This window comes from Plectrocnemia conspersa, unplaced genomic scaffold (assembly GCF_051122295.1).
Source record: "Plectrocnemia conspersa isolate PC_06_02 unplaced genomic scaffold, ASM5112229v1 ptg000009l, whole genome shotgun sequence".
NCBI classification, from domain to species: domain Eukaryota; kingdom Metazoa; phylum Arthropoda; class Insecta; order Trichoptera; family Polycentropodidae; genus Plectrocnemia; species Plectrocnemia conspersa.
Window position 1 is genome coordinate 28,879,169 of NW_028277173.1, and position 24,581 is coordinate 28,903,749.

The following is a 24,581-nucleotide window of genomic DNA, read 5'->3' on the forward strand; positions in this document are numbered from 1 at the left end:
ATAAACCCTTGCCTAATATTTACTTTGACAAAGAATATTCATTGGCATAGCTAAAGGACGGGGTGGAGGACCGCTCCGGGCGGCGCATGCTTGGGGGCCACATTTTGGCGATGAACTGTTCGTGCCTGTTTCTTAAACTGAATGCGAAAAAAAGATACATGCACGAATAGCTAAGAACTAAGTTGAATATGTAAAAACAACAATACAAAAAATGCTAATTTTATGACCCGGTTGCCTCAATAGATTATTTTTGGCTTTCCCGAAAATTTGGTCAGTTTCTTAAAATCGGTAAAAGTAGAATTTTTTTATAAAAATGTGAATGTTTTCTTATTATATATTAGGATCAAACATGTTGTATTGGATATTAGGAACAAATCCTAGTTACACCACGGAGAATCTTTATTACTCTAGTAAGTAAAGTTAGGTTCTGTAATAGACTCTTCTTCATACGTCAAAAACAAAAATTAGTTCAATAACATATGATACTGTAGGAGATCCATCTAGCTACGCAATAAATGTTAAAGTCATTAAAACGACAATTTTAAACTTATGAAAAGCAAATAGCAACGCGTTTTGACAAAAGGTATAATATAAATTAGATAATACTCAATACCACAATTGCGTGTCTAAACAGACATCTTATTATCACGCCCGTTTATTGATCGTAATTACAAAAAAAAAACGAGCTCAAGTATGCAATATACAATGCGTCTCTCTGGCATAATAACCGTTGTTTTAATCTACCCCTTACAATAACGACTTTTAAAATGTGGTTATCTTGCAATTTTATATATTCAAATCATAAATTTTATATATTCAACATATTTCGCTTGTCAAATATGCATGCAATGGAATTGGCCAACCAATTTCTGCATCTCTGACTCACTAGAGACGACCCGAATCAAGAGTATAAAAGATCTGACATTTTGTCACATCAGCAGATGATTAAGCAATTCGAAACAAGAGAGTCAGAGATGATAATAGTAAACAACCAGACCGAGAACAAATAACAACAACAAACACGAGAGACCTCAGCGGATTATTCAGAGGACATCACTACTCCACCAGCACTCAGTCAACAAAATATTAACAACTCGGTACTATTGTGCTTTTAATAAACTATTTTCTAGCATATATTTTGGCTGAAAAGTCACACCCCTTCGGCCTCAAATCTCAAAACTACTTACTAGACTAATTTTCCTTTCATAAAATATATTTAGACTTCTGAAAAAAATATGTGAAGAAAACTTGTATACCAGTCAGTATTTTACTGCTTGTAGATGTCATGATATCTGGAAAAAGTTTTACTAAAAAACGTAATATTTAAAATGCAAAAAGTTGAGGGTCTGGTATTCGCACACTCGCTAGCTTCGGTACCTCACGATAGTGAGGTACCGACAACTAGTCATGATAGTTGCTTTAGAAATAGTTTTTCAATAAGACAATGCCTGTCTTAAATATGTGTATTTTTTAATCTAAGCTAAAAAATAAAATCAATTTTCAAATATAAAAATATCTTTAAACTACCTTTAAGTCATGATATTGCTTTGTGTTAGTAAATAGCATAATTATGTTTTTATTCGAACACTTATTTCCCATATTTCTCAAACGTGTTCGTAAGGTGACCCCAGCCAAAAATACTCATCAATAAAAGAGTAGTCTATTATATCGAAAATAAATCTAAAGCCAGTAACCAATTTCAAGGTCGATCTTCAGAACATAGCAACAACCGTTGACTATTGTTCAATTTTTTACAACATTTTTAACAATTCAAGTGCAGATTCGCCGCCAATTATTCTTTGTGAAATATTGCACGGTAGCAAATTGTGTAACTAAAAAACAACACCTTCAAATATATAATGTACTTTTAGATCATCGAACAAGGCTGTGTATTTTTTACAAAGTTCCCATGATATATATGCACCAATATAAATTGAGATATTAATATATTGTACATAAAAAAATGTTTAAAAGTGACCCAATTAAACCGGTCTTTCGGAAATGCTATAAATTTTTCAGATAAAGATCGTCACGCATCCCGAGATGTATATAATATCCGATTGTCACGAGTGTTGTTTTAATTGCTTGTCAAAACACAATAATAACAGGTGATTAAATCGTTGATTTATAATCTGAAGAGGTACTCACCGAAAAAAGCCAAAATTGCAGTTCTGTTCCTCGTCGAACCCATGCCGTCTTGACCTCGCATAAATATTTGTGACAATTTTCTAGGACTAGGTCTGTTTTGTCCTGCCATCATGTATACTCCGTCGGCGTAGGCTGATGGCGTTTTTCTAGTGAGATGGTTTCCTGTAAAATAAATACAAGAAATATTTTAGAAAAATATGAATTAAATACTAATTAATCATTGACTATATAAATAATGGAATAACTCATTCCATTATTTATATAGTCAATGATTAATCGATATATAAACATGTAAAACTCAACGCTTAATTACTAACATATATAAAATAATCATTGGGATTTCTTTGTAATGTATACATATATGAGAATCAAACGTTTTGTTATGTAATTAAAAATACGAAGAACGTATTTTATCTTTGCCATAAAAAGGAAAAGGACAATCTACAATAGTTTGTAATTAATAAAATATGTCAAGGAAAAAAATCTTCACATTTAGAAATATAAATTATTGATTTTTTATTTATGTTACAATGTTCCTTTCTATATATAGCCAAGAACAAACGTTGTGAAACGAAATATTCCGAAACTTTCCAAACAATGCTTATGTGAAAAACTATATATATTTTCCAATACCTAATAAAGATGAAAACACAAAGGTTCTTTTTGGTCATAAATGGTCAGTAAAGTTCTGATTCCGACAATGTAAACTATTATAATACAATTCAAATGATTATTTACTTATTGTAATTCAATCAACACCCACAAGTATCAGTCAATAAATCAGTGACATATATTTGATTACATATAAACTATTATTACAGCTTACGATCCTAATATGGCACTATGAAAGACATAGCTCGATTTTATTTTAATTATTTATCACGATATTCATCCGTAAGATTGGGAAAATCTTGGAAAACCTAATCTGTGTCATTAAAGCTGCAATTATATTTACATATCATGTGTTTCTGGTATCAAAATTAAAGAATTTCGCCTGAATAGTAGTCCCTGGTAACTTGGCTGCAAAATTTCGCCAAATTATTTGATCAATTTTACACTTTTTCTTTATATTACTTAAATCCTTAAATCATATGTGTCGTATTTCATGTGATCATATCTGACCATCTTCTCTCGATTCGCTTGATCGTCTGCTGACGTGACAAAGTGTCAGATCTTTTATATTTGCACAGATGCTGATGTTGGTTTGCCAATTGCATAACTTGCATATTCGACCAACGAAATATATTTACGCCTTGAATAAGTGAAACATTAAAAATTGTGTGACTTTTTAAAATATAATACAATAAAAAAGCACTCAATACAGTAGCATAAAAAGCGCAATATTAAAGAGCGAAATTTATACATTATATAAAATAGCAACAAAACAGCAATTTAAATATTAATTTAATAATACTTACTAATAAAATATACAATAAAATCAAAACTTAAAAATATTTGTTTTTAAAAAAATTAAACTTTTCTTAAACACAATATTTTCAATGAAAAAATTGCCTTCAAAAAACCAAAATTTAAATTAAATGTATTTGGGGTCTTATTCTTAAAACTCGCATTAATTAACTGTGTCATCCAAAACGAGATAATAGCGTAAAGCATGGGACCACACAAAAGCCCTCGTTACGACCAGAAAGAATCACAATAACACGTAAGTGTTCTTACTGTAAATATTCTCCGTCATCGAAAGCATATTTCTTTGTTATTTAACGGTCATAGAAAACAATATAAAAGCGTAAGAATTAGTTTTATTTAAGTAGATACTAATTGTCACTTACAATGATTTTCATAAATATGTTTTAATAAAATATGATTTTTCAGTAAGTTATTTTTTAAACAATTTATAATCTTAGTTTTATTTCAAATATATTTAATTTTGTGATTGACATCACTTTGCTTGAACTTTTTTACCTTTTAACGAGAGGCTTAATTAAAATTATCCACCTTGACTCTCGGATGTTTAACGTCCCTTTTACACGCCGTTTCCGACTTGTTCTTCTTTATGAAGTATTTTAACGGCCAGCCTCCATTGTTCTCTCGGATTTTACGATCGACATTTTTTATCCTGCCCGCCTCTTAAACTCTTAAAGCTGGTTACATCCTTGAATGAGATCACGGCACCTTCGACGGGCTATCAAGACCGCATTACATAATTCACCGCTGTACGACAAAAAAGCTCGCAGAGCATTCATTGTGCGTGAAAAAAATCGTTTCGTCGGTTTGCGTGTTATTTTTGTGTTTATAATGTGTTATTATGTGAATAATTGCGGTGAATGAAAAGCAATCTGCGGTTGTGGCCTAGATTCATCTTGAATATTTCTCAAGATTTTAAATTGCTATACAAGGGTTCAAAATCAAGGGGAAATGCGTAATAATTAATATTATATACATACATACACAGATTGATATGATTGTCTGTAGTTAATTAGAGTAATATATAATCAAATATCTATTGAACAACATAAGAACGTGTCGTTATCTAAAGCTTCAATAGAAAAAATAAAACAAAACGAACTATTATCAATCAAATCGGACGCAATTTAGACCCATTGAATCTATCCTTCTCTCAAATTTCGAAATAATTCCAAGAGAGGTAAAAAATGAGTATTAGCAAATATTTGAGCATTTAACAATGCACGATTTATTAGCGAAATAAAGCCAATGTGCCAGTCACTTGAGATGTAAAAATGTAGGCTAGATGACATTTTGCGATATATCTTCATTATAAAAAATACACACATGTACTACGAATCTTTGCTTGTGAAATGTTTACAGCTATTTAATTTGTTGCCCTTCACATATAAAGTAATAAAATTGATTGCTTTTATATGGTAAAATAAGCGTTTATTTATGTATGTTTTATAAAAATCTGTCTTGTGCAAAATTTCTAACTATAATATATATAAACTTTATTAATAAAATAACAGGAAAAATCACATTTACAAATAGTTTAATGATGTTATTAATAAATCACTTTTAAATAACTCAACCTATCCTATTTACATTTATATAAAGTGTGGTATTTTTTCGTTTATATTCGATTTGCCACAAAGAATAGATATTCGTTTTGTTTATAATTATGAATTTAGTAAAAAAGGCAAATTTTCATGGTATTTTTATAACGCTATTGTATAAATCTAATATTCATTAAAATTCATTAATGTTTTATAATAATTTTTTTCGGGTACTTGTATCACGTAAATCAAACTTAATAATACATATTTTGCCCCAAAGATTCACAGATAGCTTGATTATATGGAAAATCATGTAATCATTTAAAATGTATTATAGGAAGTCAAAAGTATATAACATATTAAAATAAACTTTTAATTTTACATATTTATCAATTTATCTTATCTTCGTGGCATATCTTGATACAATATATTTGTAATGCTATTAAAACATTTCATACTAAAAATAGATTTTTTAATAATTCATGTTTATAAGAATATCCTTACATAGCATTTTCTGATAGCACTGTCGTGCGCATTTAAAAGTAGTCCGTTTTATGCTATTATTTCTATTGTTAGTATTGATAAAGCAAAATATTTAGTGCTCAGTATTTTTTTAAATGAAACGGTCAGTAATATATAATAAACAAATTTTAAAATGTACGAAACACGATGCCCGATATTTTTTTAACAAATATTTTTTTTATGAGTTACATTTTAAAAAAGCACAAAGCACGATATAATTATAAGACAACTAATTAATCATTAAGAAAATACCATAACTATTTTATTTTATAATGCATAAAATCAAAAAAATATTTTGAAAACAGATCATTTAAATATAATAATGTCCGACATTTAATAATATTAGATAAATATTTGCCCAAAATGATCCATTATACACACACAAACCTAAATATTATATAATAAAATCTACTGTCGGTGGTTTATATTACTTATGCATTCGTAGAAAGACCGTCTAAATGTCGATATATTTTTATTTTATCTTTTATATATCCACCGCATCCGTGAAATACGGAAGCCAGCAGTATAAAAACGACCGAGCGGAAATTTTCTGCTTGTTTTGGGACAATATATCTCGACCAAAACAACATTTTTAATGAGCATGTATCAAATGAAACAAAACATTTATTCTACGTGCCTCAAAAAAAAAATGTTTTTGTGATAATTTTAGTCAAACATCAATTTGTGATATTGTGTGACTTAACTATTAAAACATATTTTCAGAACCATCGAAAAATTTTGCTTAAAGTTGTAGATAATTTAAATAATGAATTAAGTTAAAATCTATGTTTATTGCTTATATAGATTTGTTAGATAATAATATAAAAATAGTTATAGATAATTATATAAATAGTTAAGAATAAAATGTAAAATTTTAAGGAATAAAAAACACAAAAAATGAATCTGCAATATTGCCCCATTTTAATTACTGTGATACATTTATCAAATTAGATAAAATGATGTTGCAAAAATTACAAAATAGGGCTAAATATAAAATATTGAAATAGTTGGACGCTTCCAAGAGCTCAACCCGATCTTCTAGATAACTTAGAAACTACATGACGCAGTACTGAGGTGAAAAGAAATATTATTTTTATGTTCTTAGTTTTTGTACAGAATAACTAGTTGTATAATATATAGTACATAAAAAAATATTTAATTATCAGATAATAATAATGTATTTAATTAAATTTCAATATACCTATATCCAATTACCTAATTGTGTTAATATTTATTAGCACATATCCGACATTGTTTAATTCAATCTCCAATTAGTACAAGCTCATCAGAATTGGATATAATAAAATTTTACGACTCTTAAAAAAGCAAACAACTCGATGTGTTACACAATAACGAATAAATCCAAATTAAAACCGTATATTTGCACGCCCGTAATAAATTCCCACAGGCAATAATCCATACATCACTCAACTACTCAAGACCGAATCGTGCATTACCATGTTATTAAATCATTATATAAAAAACATACAAGTTATAAAGGGCGTTGAACGAGAACCCAAAAGTCTTTATCGTAAAAACCGAACACCCATATATATTAGTAAAATAATTTACTTGTGCAAATACCACCCGAAGGCTTTTGAGAAGAAGATATTTAATTGACGCGATCTCATAACAAATAATTTAAACCCTAGGACTAGGATGCACAGTGACAGCTATGACATCACTTGCCTACTGTACTTACTGAGAGCAAAAACGTCCTAATTGCAATGCCTCACTTGGCCATCAATCACAATCCGGTGTGTAATTATGTTGTATCATTTACGTGGCCGCATTGACGGATCCGGTTCGAAAGATGTGTTCTAATCATAGTTTATGGGCTATTATGTTATAATTGGGCATTAAGTAATGTGCTATTTTAAAGGTGATCAGTTTATCTTGTTAAATTTGGATGGAAAACCGTGGTTATATGAAAATCAAATATGAATAAAATATAAAATATGGATAACACGTTGCTATACTTTAGTCTGCTCCGACGTGACCAAGTGTCACATATTATATATGATTGTTTGAGACAATGCTGGTGAATGGCAATAAAATTGTTTCTTGAACACACCTCTAAAATGGGTTTACACCTTAAGAGAAAATACGGACCAGATGGGTTGGAAGGACAATGGTAATATATGCAGGGTCTAACGTATTGTCTGGCGCGCGTCTTAGTATAGTAACTGTGCTTTATATGTTTTATTGAATTCATTGCTTAAATATGATTTGTATATCATATTTTCTATAACTCTTCTTAGGCTAATATTGTGATAAAATTAGTATCATTTAATAATAATTTTAATTATTTGTGATATAATAATGTAAATTTATATTTCTAGAAATGGTGTATAGTCCATATGGTTAACTATTATATAAGGCAGCATACATTTATTTCTACAAGTATGTTTTATAATCATTACAGTGCTCTTGGCCTGTAATACATTTTTATTGCTTTCAAACCATTTTTTTTATATATTATACATATTGTATGTGATATTCCCTATTATCTCAAAATTCTTGTTATTGGAAAAAAAAGTACGAACTAGCCGATTTTAATTTTCCATCACGATATTTATTCGTGAGATTAATAAAATCTAGGAAAAAAATAATCTGTGATAATGGACCGGAATTATAATTATATAATAGTCTCTACATTGAATAAATATTTTCTTTAATAAATTATATATAAAAAACCAATAAAAATGATTATATATTATCATTTATTTTCGTGTGATAATGAGTTTTCTATATTGGCAGAAAAATCAACAACACTAAACTTATCCTTTTTATTTGCCTAACTATTAAATTTTAATATTTTACTTGTTGTAATTTTCTATTCAATGTTTTAATATATATATTTAAGTATACGTCGTATTTACGGATTTTGGGAAGGCCTTTGACAAAGTTTTTATTTTTAAATAATATTATACATACATACATGTTTCTGTTAATAACTTGTTGGTGAATTTTAAGCAAAAAATTTAAAAAAAAATGAATATGAAAAGCAACATAACAATATAGTTTTCGAAAATAAAATGATAATATTAATATTCATAAAAAAATAATGAAAGAGTAGATCGCTAATCATTACTGAAGGAAAGCTAACCTCAACTTAATTTTGCTGTAAACTTCTGAGGAAGAGAACAGTCAAATATTTTTTATATATTCTATTTAAACGCAAAAAATGCTTATATATGCCTTAAATTGCATTTTCTTTTAAAGCAAAAGAAAAAGCTTATAATCTCTCGAAACAGCAAAGAAAATGATAATTATTACGGAATAATTGTAGATAAAAAAAATTAAGGAATATAGTATATATATTTATTAAAAAAATTTAGGAAAAATAGGAAAATTATCCAAAATGAAATATATGTTGATATAAACCCAAAAATATTTGCAATAGTATATTGCCTCATTTTAATTTATGTGCAACAATATTTAAATGTTTAATAAATTAGATAAAATGATGTTGCAAAAATTACGCAATAGTAGTTATAGTTTTAAATAAAAATGAGAGTAGTTTTAAATAAGAACAGATTTACTAGTTGTAGAAGCAGTTGTAGAAGATTCAAGAAATATTAAATATTAATGTTCAAGTATTTATATATATGTAATCAATAATAATTAGAATCAACTTTCGCTGCACACTCGCTGCCACGCGACCTACTAGCTCTTTGAGGACCTCCCACAACATAATCCTTGCGCCAGCTTCTCCACCACCGCTCGGAGAAAACAACTCGCCATTTATCACTGTCGCAATTGTAATATAATCTAAAAAATCGCTAACTATTATAGATTCCACCTGGTGTCTAACTAGCCACGAAGATTTGTTCAGAATAAAAATTACTTATATTAGCTCAATTAAATATAAAATAAAATAAATAATAATTTACACCAAATCACAAAGCTTAACTAAAAGTCTAACAGACGTAATTCATTTCTTTCTATTGTACAATATCTCTGCATGATTGTGTAATTTAAAAACAAAACGTTTAACTCACTGCGTGTTTATTAATTCACTCCAATGAAAATTTAGAGATACTAAAATCGAAATCAAGACTTCAAATCATTTACAACACTATTATTAATATTTTTATGACGACAATTACATCTTTACTTTTGATTGAATAATATGCAAAATGTGATCGAGTTTCCTCTCTTAACCAGCGTGTTTAATTAATTTCATACCGTGAAGTGCCAATTAAGCGGCATACAGCTTAACGAGACTGTCGCAACTGTACACACTTGATTTGACATGACCGAAAACGAAATTCGGCATGCTTTCGCTATTTTCCACATCGTCCAATGTGCGTGTGTATGTGATTTTTAGCGCGTAATAGGCGAATTAAAATGAAAATGAGAGCCGTAAACGGAGCGACTAATAACGACGTCAATGATGAAACGTTGAATTTGTATTTATTAAATTAGAGATGATACATTACATCATGTATGCATACATATCAGACGGCGCAACTTTCACAAAGGTCGCGCTGGAGGTAGAGTTAGACCCTATAGCGATTGATGTTGAACTTGCAACATATCCTATCAATTGCACAAGTTTGAAAGCAATTACACAAAAAAATATTATTTTGTTATATTGACTTAAAATCAGTGACGATACAGAACCAAAATGTTACCACTGATTAGTTTCGCTTGTCCTTAAAACATCAATGTATTGAAATGTCCAACCTTAAAATATGACACGTTATCCAGTTTTTAATTATTATATCTAGCTCTAAATCAACTTCGATACACATTCACGTCTCATAGTCACAATGAATTAACGAATAGTTGCTGCCGTTACGCAACAAAGCCGCGTTTGTTCTCTTACGACTAATTAACGAAATGCCGCAACCGTTAATGGTGACCGCCGTTGACGAATCGATTAATATTTACACGTAAGCACAATATTAATAAAGCCTTTTTAATTGACTCGTAAGCTAACGCAGAGTAATGCATTTTTTACCATCCTTAAACGCATTATAACACATGATATGAAATTATATTAATATGATTTCGATTGCGCAAGAGTTAAAGTTACGCGAACGCGCGTGGGAAAAGAATCATACGACGACAACAACAATAAATGTATTGTAATGTAAGCTTGCTCGTGTTTTGTAACACGTGTGCACTTGATGGATGTATTATTATTATATTTTGTTTTATGTGTATTGAGTGTTGTTATAATAGCATTTCGATTTGTACCGCCTTATAAGGATCGGAACATGTGTCTTAAATTAAAGAATCTGGACATACTGTACATTATTTCAAATTGCTTATATTTTCAAGTTGTCCCATTTTATTGTATATTGATCTAAAACAGGAATTACTAAGCTGATGGCGTATCATGTGCTTCTTTAAACCCATGATGGTGCGTCACGTCGCTGAGGATCTGTGCCCCCGGATAATTTGCTCCGTAACCCATCTAGTTTTATCAGTGTTAACTAGTACTACCTTACTTTTTTGTTCCATATTCAGGCGGTCCTCGACTTTCGCACAATTCGCTATTTCGCACATTTAAAAAAAAAACATTTTTTTCAATTAAAATTTTTTTTTTAAAAAATTTTAAACATGAGTGAGAAACGAAAAAACTTCAGTGTTAATACGAACACAGGTCTACGATATGTTCAATTTTGCAAAATAAAAATATAATTAAGGAATGCGTTCAATGTTTCCAAAAAAACACGGCAAAAAAACATGGATGAAAATCTTTGTCATCATGGATCGACGACCAACATCAAAAAGATATTCTTCTCAGTATTTCAATTATTCAAGCAAAAGCTCTTAGTTTGCACAAACATTGGAAGGATAGATTAAAAAAAAGATTTTAACACGGTTTTTCAAGCAAATAGCGGATGGTTTTACAATTTTAAAATGAGGTATTCTATTCATAATGTTAAATTTACTGGAGAATCGGCTGATGCGGATAAAGATGCTGCAAAAGAATATATTTAATAATTATCCAAAATATTGAAGATGGAGAATATTCCTCTAGCCAAATATTTAATCTAGATGAGACAGGTTTATTTTGGAAAACTCTAACAATGAAAAATATGAATAAAGCCTTCACGCATCTTGATAATTTTTTAAATATTATGGAAGATTGTGATCCCAATGGAAAACGCATATCTCAAGTGCGTAGGGCGATCATTAAAGACATAGCATGTTATAAAATACTATATGAAGAAAAGAAAAAGAATAGTGGAAAACAGCTAACTCTTGATAACTTTTCAAAGAAAGCACCCGCAAACCCCTCTTAAACGTCTCTTAAACATCTTATATTTACTTGATAAATAAATACTTTAAAATACACACAATTTCAAATTTTTTTTACTTCCCTTTACTTTCGAACATTCGACATTCGCACACATTTTCAGGAACCAAGTATATGCGAAAGTTGAGGCCCGCCTGTACAATGAAATTTAGAAATGTAAATTAATAAATAACCTGTTCATCGATTACTTAATAAGTTAATTTAAGATTAAGAGATTATATTTTATCTGACTTCTAAAATAAAATTGAATAAAATATGAAACAAAATTCATATAATACATTCAATAAAATATACTATTATATTATTAAGAAAGGTTATGCTACGTATAAAAATTTGTAAAATAAATTAGTATTATGGCAAGGTCCTAAAGTGTAACTATGGATTTTTTTATTTAAATCGGTAAAAGGTTGTTCAATTTTACATATGTGTTTAATAGCTTAAAAATTATTAAAACCAATAAAAATAATAAATAAATTTTATAAAATATTATTCGTTAAATACTTTCTTTTAAGCATACATTGGATAAATATTTAATGTTTAGAAATCGCAATTATTAAAAATATTACTACTTTTAACCCTTTGGACGCCAGTGACGTGTCGGACCGTTAAACGCCAGCGCGTGCAGGCACGCAAATGTTATTACGGACACATTTATTAATAAATTTGATTTTTTTTTCATTAATTTAATACAGAGACATCTATTAAATGGAATGTGATCGTTAAAATGTGCAATTTTTGAACCATTCTTTTATTAATTACGATTGAGCATACAGACGTTGTTAGGGCTGCTACAATATTTTTTTTAAATGATAAAAAAAACACAATTTTTTGTAAAAAAAAACATTTTTTGAATTTGAATTCTGTTTTTGTTTATATTATAACATTATTGCCACATTTACTATTTTTAAATTTTTTTGACAAAGTTGAAATTTTTTAAATATATGAAGTAGCCGCCATTTTGATAAAAGATTTTGATTAAAACAACGGAAATTATCGTGTCCCATACAAATATTAAAAACAACCAAAAACATATAATATAAACCACATACAATATAAATTACATATAATATTTGTGTGTGGCAGCTCTGACAGTGTTTTTTAAAACTTGTTATTTCTGTGCTTTTTTTTTTCACTTTTATGTTAAAATTAATAAAAAGGAAAGTAAACAGTGATTTTCCGGGTAAATAATGTTCCTCTTTCATAATAATTTAAAGGGTTGAAAATGGTGGCCTACAGAGCAAATTCATAGAAATTTGCTTGGCGTTGAACAGGTTAAAAATGTTATTGTAATATAATATTAAATTATATATTTTCCAGCTATAGATTGATTTCTAATATTATATAAATACAATGAATGTTTAAAAGATAATATTTAACGAACGGTTTTTTATAAAATGTATTTATTACTTTTAATAGTACATTTATATTTTCATATATTATACATAGTAAAATATAAACAACAACTACAACTTAATATTAAAATGAAAATTATTAGTATTGTAGATAATTCACATACGATTAATGTAATTGCATATAATTTGCACACATATCCATATACTTGATATTCAATAACATATTATCAATATAACTAAGCAATTTATTTTATTTTAATCCCAATTATTTCATTTCTCAACATTTAAGTAATATCAATATATTTTTAGGCTACTTTTAAATGCCTTTATTCATTTTTAACACTGCATTTTATGTATTATTATTTATTGAACGTTATTCGAATATTTACGACGTGCAAACGCGACAATCTCGTATCAATACCCTCAAATTTACGACCTTTCCCTTATCTCTGACATGGCAGGACAACACACGGATTAAAAAAAGTACTAAAAACATTCACCAAGACTAACCAGCGGTTACATGGACAAACATCGACAAAAACTTTTAATCGGCGCGCTCGTGATCTCGCAAATTGGCAACGTTATCTCTTTATGGGATCGAGAAAACCATAACAATTAACCGAGGCGCATAGGTTTTTTTTTATTTGAAGTAAATAAATATTAAGGCCGAAGAAAGAACAATCAACTTTCGCGTGTAGGACGAATAAATTGAGCCATATAAATTTTATAGCCTGCTCAAGAACACCAGAGTGCTCCAGTAAAGTAATAATAAAACGCCGAAAGTATTCAAGGTGCACTTTTTTTTTAAATTTGATTATAGTGTGTATGTTTATATGTAATAAAATGTATATGTCGAGCGTGGAACGTCAAGTGTTGAGAACCAGTTTAAATAAACTTTCGTTTGAGAGCTTTCGATTATGCTGCAGAAAAATGTGCAAGATTTATATTCAATTGGTCTCTTATCGAATTGATGCAGTCACATTTAAAGCAAAAAATATAATATACAAAATGTTTAAAATATGATTATGAATATAAGAACAAGTCGAAAGTACATCCTCCGTTCTTGGATTTTTTTTTAAATGAAAATACCGGAAAAAATCATAGCAAGAATATATTTATAAAAAAAAAAGTAAAAAACTACCTCAAATAATGAATCATTTATTTGAAATGTATATATAATATCTACTGGTATATTTCAGGTTTCCTTCAGGTAAATTCCTCTAGCCCTTTTTTATACACATTATATAAGAAATAAAATAAGCGGAACATTGCCTTCAGAAACGCCGACATTCTATGTAGTACTTTCACAATAAAATTTTTTGACGCGGCCCTGTTTGTGCTAAAATTTGTTTACAAATTATTGTTGACTTCACTGAACATTTAAAAAATATTAGCCATAAGAGGATTTATTCATGGAATGTAAAATTAGTAGCAGTAAATTTAGGTATTCGATCTAAAAACTTTTACTATGGACTTTTAATATAAGAGGGCTGATTAAAGTATTTTCGAACCGAATTTTGGTTAATAGGAGAATGCAAAAACAATTATCACTTCTCAGAAGTCAAAAATTCACGTCAAAAGCAATAAAATTGTGTCGGCGCCGTCGTAGTGGGAACGCTCGGCAACGAGCGTTCCCACTGCGACGGCGACGGCACGATTTTATTTCTTTTGACGTGGATTTTTGACTTCTGAGAAGTGATAATTGTTTTTTGCGTTCTCCTATTGGGCAAAATTTGGTTTAGATGTACTTTATTCAATTCTTACTCGTAATAAAACGCTTGATAATTAAGCGTTATCACCGCGATGGCACGATTTTATTGCTTTTGACTAAAAATTCACAATATGGCAACACTGAGCAGCAAAGAAAACACGACTAACTATCAGATAAATATCATGAGTATATAGTAATAGACTATTTATTCAAAAAATTATAATAATATGTTAAAAAATATATAAAGTGCCATTAATGTCATGAGGCCCGGAATCATTGTTTTTCCAGAGACCGAGCTCTACATATCTCTCAAATTTTATAATAAAATACCTATTTTTATAAGCAGGATATTGCTGAAAATCATTATTTTTTAGATTTAATATCTATTAATACTAAGTATATCGGCATATTAAATATTGCAAAATTGTATCCTCCGTTCTTGAAATATTATTTAAAAACATTTCTATCAAGCTTATCCAAAAAACTTTGTTATACTAAACAAAATATATCAAATATATTGCCATATTAAATATTTTTAAGCAATTCCTGTATTCATTACATCGAAATATAAAAAATAGAACCATGAACTTGCAGATAAAACAGAGATAAGATAAATATTATCCCAAAAGATTTTTTTCAACTGACTGAATCTTTTCATTCAGACTTGTAAATGACAGAGATTTTGAAGTTTATACTTTTTCTATTTATATTCGTATAATTTCTTGATAATCACTACTGTTGAAAGCTGAGAAGATTTTTGTAATTATAAATGTCCTTGAAATCATAAGGATACGATCAATTTCTCGACTCATGGGAAATTTACTCGCGTAGGTTCATCTCCATGGTCAACCAGAAAGGTGCTCGATCTTCTTTAAGATCGTGACATTTAAGATTTAGATCGACATTGACTGATGGGTCGGCACACACCTGTGATGCTGCGAGCGCATCTTCGATAATCTTCTTAAAACGTTTAAAGCTTTTGCAAAACAAGTCGACCGAAAAGCCTAATAAATTCACAAAGTCAATTTAAAAATACAAAAAGCGGCTTTCAATAAAAAACCACACTGTAAATCTTATTTATTGACACAAAGGAGAGCGTAAAAATAAACGAAACATAATTTAAAACATAACCATTACGATACTAATCTAAGAACTGTGTAACATAGATTCGCCTTGGGGCTGACTTAAAACGCCTAATAGTTATTAAAATAAATCATGTGCTATGTCATGGTAAGATACAACCTTTTCTCCATGGAAAAATACGGTTATAGTATTTTTAAATGCGATATTATTAGTTATCTGGTTAGATTAAATAGGCTCATAAATAACTCAAACTAAACACACAGCATCACCCTAAGTGAATTTTGTTAATGAAAACTTTTACTCAAAGAAACATAAACTGAAACGCAATCTATTCAATTTTCATCCGGTAATTAGTGTAGAACGAGGATTTTTTAAATGATATAAATAATCTAGACCAGGGGTGGGAAAACTTTTGATCACTACGGGGGACCTGATTTTTAAATTATTGGCGGCGGTGCTATGTGATGATAAGAAAAGTAGTAATTTAAAGCCAAAAATAAGTATTAATTTAAAATAAACATAGATAATATCAATACCTATTTAATATCAAGTTATTTTATTAACATAAATTAAAGATTACTTCACACAAACATAAAAATAGTTCAAAAATAAAATAACATGTTCTTTTATTTTTTTCTGGCGGGCGACTAGGAATAGTCACACGGTCGACCAGTCGACCGCGGTCGACGCTTTGTCCACCAACTGAGATATTAATTTTAATAAACTTAAGATGTTAGAGATTAATAACTGAGGATAGGCACTTAATACCATAAATATGTATTACACACAAAAATTGTGTAAATTTATCAACAGATAAAGAATATGTTAAAAAAAATTATGGTAACCTGTATTTTAATAATATTTTTTATTACACTGATTTTTTAATGACACAAATCACAGATAAGTGGATTCAAAAGAACATACAAATTATTTAATTCAAAAAATTGTATCACAAAAATAATCACATTAAAAAAATTGAAGTCACTGACTTTTTATTACATGACATTTGGAATTCATAGAGGGGGGGTAATTCATTTAATATTTGATACTCTCAACTTATCTATAATTTTTAATAATTTAAAAATAAATATATTGGTAAAATGCTCTGAATAAAAAAACTACAACCTACTAATCATCTAACAAAATAACATATATTTAAGATATATCATGTAAGCTAATGGTTGCACTACACTCTCTGGAAGTTGTGCGAACCGAAGTTCAACTGAAGTTACTTCCGAGTAGCAGCCACACTGCCACAAATTTTATATGCCGTGAATAACGTACGCACGGCGGCTGCTGTCATGTACAGCTGGCATATTTGCACGCGATCGAAAAATGTGCCAAATAATCGCAATTTTTAAATAGTCATATTATTAAAATTACGCTACTGATAATTATAAAAGTTTGTGTGGGCACTCACCAATACAATATCAGTGAAAACTTTTCGATCATAAGTATTCAATTTACACAAAATCTTTGTCGACTTTTGCAAAATGCCATAAGGCATAAAAATTATACTTCAGAATACGAACACCATATCTGTGACTATCCTAAAATTTGTCGCCATCGATTCTTAATAAGAATTCGTTATGGTGTGACATTTATATAAACCGATCTAGGAAAATACATAAGGATATTCGAAACGATTTTTTTAACAAAATCAAGTACCACTAATTATTTTTTAATTATTTAATTTTATATAAAAAAAATATAATAACGATATCTGTTAGAAGAATATACTATCAAAAATATAATTAATCCCTTTTGGTGCCCTAAAATATTCAAATATGTCAGTAAGAGTTTGTTGAAGTCCCCGATGAGCATGTGGTATTATAACTTGACCACGTGACTACGATGCTGCGCTCGACATGCGTGTTGACCATAGGACGCCTACGCGTAAGTTACTCGTTCTATTTCAGTTTGCGAAAAACCATATCATTATCTCTCTCACTGTCGTGACTTAACACGCGAGAGAGCGAAAGGGGAAGTATCTCACCGCTCGCACTCGAAAGAAAAGCTCCGACTTTGGTTTCTTTGACTTCGGTCCGTTTGCCGAAAATGTTCGGAAGCGCTCGAAGCTGGCCAAGTCAACTGAATTACCCCCACTTTACCTCCCGTTCTCGGTAACCTCGGATTTTACACCGAGCTCGACCGAAGTAACCCACTATATTCTCCGTCCTTAGTCAACCTTGGCCAACTTCCAGAGAGTGTAGTGCAGGCATAACACTACTAACAAAACTAAGCCCCAAATATAAAAATAAATAAATAGAACAAGTAAAGGAAAATACTTCTGGGTATCTTCCAACGCGCTATTCTATATCTCTCGTTCTTACTAACTAGAAGTAGGAGAAAAAATAGTTATAAAAATCACTCATTGGCATTGTGAATGTGAAATTAAGGAGAAAAAATATATATTATTTGTATAACAGCCATCATGACGCATTGGAAAAACCTGTCAAATCAGGATGGTCAGATTTGTAATAAATTATAATAATAGTAATAAACTATATTGTCTTCTCATCTAAATACAATATATCTAGGAAGCGTTTGTTGCTACACAAGATTTTTTATGAGCGAGTGCTGCTTGTGAACAAGTTAAAGCTTGGAGCATCCTTTATATGTACAATTCAATAGTTAAAAAAAATATCTAGTATACGAAAACTAATATAATTATAACGCAATATAATTCATTAAAAAAAAACTGGATTATACAGCCAGATCTATAACGACATTTTACACATTTTTTACAAGATATCACTGTCATTCATGAGCCTATAATTTGACACACTTGTTGACAAGTCACTCCACTTACACCTCTAGGCGATTTTTTTTATATCTACCTTTTACTTAATTACATAAAATCGTATAAAAAATTAGCCATCAATTTCACAAAATTTATATTTTTGCATTTTTTGCAAACACATTCTATTAATCTCGATCACGATCCATATGCGTTATTACATTAGATAATTCGATTTGATAACAAATCACTTCAAAATATGCCTAATCAATTCAATACCGAAAGTAAAACTTAAAAAAAATGATACTAGGTCACAGCAGGAGTTCGAGAACAATGATTCGAAAAAAAATAACAAACAATAAGACTAAAACAAACATGCGGCGAAATTAGAAAGAAATGACTATGCAAAAAAATAATGCAATATTAAATTATACAAATGAAGCCGGTTTTAATTAATGCAGCGGTGAGATAATACATCATGGTCACCCTAATTGTATTTTAAGATTTATAGCATATACTAGGCTAATGTTTTTTTTTTAATCTATAATCATAAATTATGTGTAAAGGGGATTGCGTAATTTTAACGCAGAATAAATATTAATTAAAGCGGCACCTGTATGTGTGATTTAACCGTATGATTATAGATTGACATATAATCGTTGTTGAGTGAGTTTTATGCAATATTAAATCAATTTGTGTAAAAATATTGATGAAAAAAAATAAAATTACATTTGGCGACGTCGTGTAATTTATGTTTCGGGCGTTTCTTATTAATTGTTGCAATAAAACAGTCATTAAATTTGAAGCTGATATTAAAGGGTTATTAATTTTCATCGCAGAATGAAATTACGATTGGGTCACAGTATTTATATGATATGAAAGAACATTTCTTTAAAATGTTCAGTGAAGTTACGAATATAAATCATTCTAAGTTTGCCCTAGATTACTGAGAATATTACAGTTAATTTAATAACATTTACAACAGCAATAAAAATAATTACAAATTATGTTGTTACTAGTAATACCATCATAAAAATAGATAATAACTATTATGCGTGTCGATAAGTCATCATCGAACAATCATGGATCAGAATCAAGGTTTAAGCTTAAAGCTCTCATCATTACTGAGTCTCACAAAATAGCAAATTATCCTATCGTCGCAAAAATAATAAATCGTGCGAATTTCTCGCCGAAGTAAGTCACGCGACTTGTTGCGGAACGAAAATCTTTTTGACAATTTTACCACAAAACATCTTCTGGCTTATTGTTTTTATGCAATTGTGCAATGTCTTTGGTTTTTTTTGACATCGTCTAAAATGTCCCACGACCGAAAGTTTATCGGTCGTGACTCATTTGCATAACCAAACGAGTGACCCAGATGATAGACAATATTTTTTAGAGATGCTTTGAACAAATGTTGTTTTTATGACTCAAATGAAAATTATATCCATTAAATCTAATGCTATGTATGTTCATAAATAAATTTAAGCCCCGTTCTAAAGAACTTTCCATTAGTCATTTCGCGTTTTGATCAGCTACTAATCGATTATATATCTGTCTTGTCATGTCATTATTGCTATCATATATCACTATTATGTTTGAAATATAGATAGCGTTTAAAAATATTTACATTTAAAATTAATTGTCTGATAAAAGTTAGTTTTATAAAACAAGATGGGAAGAATAGTTAGGCAACTATAAAAAGTCACGGAATTTATCTTGTTTTATATGGTATTCAATATAAAGATCAATTAATTATATAATATTTTAATTTTAAATACAATGATAAGAATTACAAGAAAATAATATTTTAGTACTGATTTGTACTGTCACAATTTAAAGGTCACCATAACGATCACTCGAACAACGAAAAAAGAGAACTTACGTTTTAAAAGCTAGACCACACATCACACAAAAAGAGAGAGATAGGCACTATAGAAGACTAGCGTCTACAATAAGAAATATTGCATGGACCACTAAATAACATAATCCGTCTAAATACATTAACCACCTATTACCACCGCCAATAAAAAAACATTTTTATGAAAAGATGTGCGTCAGAATATACATTTGACTCCCACACATAATACTATTGTTCTTTAAGCTCCCTGCTTAACAATCGCCAAAGTAGCCATCTATACTGTATTTGCTCTTAAGGCGTGAACACATTTTGGAGATGTGTTCAAGAAGCTATGCAGTTGAAAATTGAACAGATACTGATCAACCAGCGTATCGTCCAGAAAGAGTATTACGACAACTTGTCTAACTACTCCACCACCACTCAGCTGACAAATACAATTCTACACACCATCAAAGACTTTCAAGAGCCGCATTCTTGATACGACACAATTTCTATACCGTTTTAAATTGTACTAATTAAATAAACTGTTATCATATTTTTGTCTCAACACCCTAAAATTGTCAACAATTGTCAGTGTAATATCGAAATGCAGACAAACTGTAGAACAATATATACTTTTGCTTATTTATCCCTGAGAAATTTGTTGGCTTAGTTTTTATTTTGAACTTAACCTAATAAAATTTCTAAAGATATAATTATTTTTGGAGCTGTCATTACGTTAGGTTTGGGTTTGAACAGAAAATGGACGTTTCGCAACTGTCAACATGAGTTTAATAGAACTTTTAAAGCAGCACATTAGTGCTTATCAGTTAAATTAAATTTTCGCTAGTAGACATATATATCTACTGGTGAAAATGTATTTGAACTTAACTAGTGAAAATATAACTTTACCAAAAAATACACATTCGCTGTAACATTTATACATCGCATGTTAATAAATAATGATAGGGATGTAAATGTATATAATACTAAATATGGAAAAGATGAAATCATTAATTTTACTAACATTTTCACCGGTTCATATTTATATATCAATCGGTGAAAATGTATTTGTATTTCTGGTGAGTGAACTAGAGGGTCGCGATCGCGTCCCTTATTCTTGCTTATCGCGGCAATGGCCTCAGCGCTTGAAAACGCTCTTCTCATACAAGCCATTTAGCTTATTAACAAGCTAGACAAACACAAAAATGTTTTCGACGCTAGCTATGAGGAGCTGGTAAAAATGTGTGGAATGGCGTTCATCTATTTTAGGTGTGCACTATAATTTTTTTCAAATATCTAATTTATAGTATAGATATAATTTTATAATGGCCATCATAGCGCATTAAGGAAATTTTTAAAGTTATTAGGACTAGATTAAAAAAATATATACTTTTAAATTTTGCGATCTAAATGAAAAGAAGGGTTTTTTAAATCATTTAAAAATATTTTTATACAAAAATATTATTGTTTGTTATCAAAATTGTGATTAATATAATTCATTTTTACAGTCTATAGTTCTTAAATTTTTACTGTTTATTAAAATCGTCATTAAAAAAAATACATACTAGAAAAGTGAAATGGCAAATTTAAAATCAGCGCATAATTTTATATATACATATGTACGTAAAAGTTTTTTATGAACTGTAAATTAGCCTATAATACGTAGTCAGAAATTTTGTACAATCTAATAATTAACCCCTATTTTTTTCATATATTATAAAATAAAAATCTTATAAGGAGCGAAAAAATAAATACAACAAACAATACGTAAATAAAAACGACCCTTCATCTACGCGCGCAACTGTAAAATCATGCTGTAAAATAAAAATTATAAGTCACGCATTTTTTACTATAAAACTTGCAGTGGAGCCAAATTCTCGTAAGAAACAAAATTTGAAAAGTAAATCTTACACCTGAAAAGGGACAAGATCGCGCCATAATTGTAAAAAAGTCATTATATAAACTTTCGGAATTCATGTACAAAATCTGCTAATCACAAAATATTTGTTAAAAAGCTGTGATGTTTATTTGTTTTTAAACTACAATCTAATGTTTACAGATTTATACTAGTATCTTAAACTCGGTTGATCAACATGAGAATAATCTTCTTGTCGACCGACCTCAAAAGTCTGCTGATCTGATCTCAGCCAGTTGAACCAAAACTACTCTTCGTTACTTTAAGCCCATTGTATACTAACTCACAAATTCAATGATAATTTGCGCATTCGTTGTCATGTATACAAAAGATTTGTATGATATTTTCAAATGTATGTAAAATATATATTAATAAATTCACGTTTACATATGTATGTTAACATCTCGCGGGATTATAAAACAGAACATTTTTTCACCACCTGATTTATAACAAGATCATGTTTGCTATGTTGTTTAACCAATTTTTACAGTAAATTATTTACATATAAGGCTTTCATTCAATTAGCATGTTCTTGTTAATTTTACATATTCTAGCCGTTCAAGCAATATGATACCATACTAAATTTAATGTAGTGGATAGCATAACTCATTTTTGAAAAACTGACAGTTTTATATATGCATATAACATATTTTGCCTTGGGGTCTTAATGTATTTTTTATCCACAATAAGTAATGAATACAACATTAAATCACTTCATTTCTTCATGCCGATATCGACTCCGATTTCTATCGGTCGTTAAGTGAATTCGTGGTCGTAAATCGGGGGAAATGAACGCCCAGCTCAAAATTGAAACACGGGCTGCTGCAATTCTCCTCGGATGCATTCGCTGATTTATCGGTCGTTTCGAGAGCGAATATCACGACTGGATATTTGCGTATCTCACCTGCGAGACAGGTGTTTGAGGGTCATTATTTATATTCGTGCCTACTCTAAGAACGATTTTTTTTCGAGTGTCAAAGCGGTGCCGTTGTTGTGCAACGTTTAACGCGAACACCTGATTGCTAATCGAACCAAATTTTATGACATTGATTGTCGAATTAAATGTATAATCGGTCAAGATGTATTAATATTGATTCGTAAAGCGGCAGCCTTGCGACATGCGAGATTTATTAATATAATTGATACAGAAAAACGTTTTAAAAAGGATTAACAACCGTTGCAATACCAACTTAACCTGGTGACAATATATCACTTTTAAATTGTAGGTGACCGACATATGACATTCTACTGTGAGATTACAGTTAATGGATCACAAAATAAAAAGTTTAGCCTATCACCAATTATTTTAAACATCTAGGCTTAAGACGTAAGTCTGAAGACCGGAAAAAAATAGTTTAATAACCCTAGTTATTAGTTTTCAGCACGATATTTTTTTTCAAAATAGCGGCTATATAAAAAAATAGAGAATGTATGTCTTTTGCAAAAAAAACTTCGAGAAAAAAGTAAATAAGGTAAAAACCGTTGAAAATTAAATATAAATATAATTAAAAAAAAGTTTTTTTTTATATTTTTTGGTCATTTACATACGTTATTTATTCAAGGCGCGTAGGTTTAATGATATTGTTATATATTACAACTCTTTGTTTTCGTAAGATCAACGACCTTTCATACGAGTTTTGATCCAGCAAGTCTGTTTATAGACTAAGACGGACACCCCTTTTCTTACATATAATTAGCATAATTATATAAATAGGGAAATGTCTTTTGTTTGTTAGCATTTCTACTAATTACTTCAAACCATACGGTCAGTCGTCTGACCCCCTAAATACCGATTTTCATCGAGTATCAGCAAATATATAACAATATTGTTATAAAACTTTTTCTAAAGATAAATTAAGCTTCCTTAGCTATATTATTTCTCAAAATGGTGACTATTCAAAAAATAAAAAGCTTAAATAATTGTTTAACTAATATATAAAAAAATATAAAGTCATTCCTAATGGATCATTTTAACTTTATTACTCAACAGCGTAAAAAAAATCTGAATTGTCGAACTTATGGAT

General features: G+C 29.4%; 1 protein-coding gene across 2 annotated transcripts in view; it reads right to left on the bottom strand.

The window, feature by feature from the left end:
• Positions 1-24,581, bottom strand: part of Duox (dual oxidase) — an 86,641-nt gene that overhangs the window by 20,420 nt on the left and 41,640 nt on the right. For both annotated transcript variants that reach the window (XM_088191576.1, XM_088191575.1), the window contains exon 4: positions 2,149-2,310. In XM_088191576.1, the coding sequence (XP_088047702.1) occupies positions 2,149-2,310 (162 nt within the window). The remainder of the gene's footprint in view (positions 1-2,148; positions 2,311-24,581) is intronic.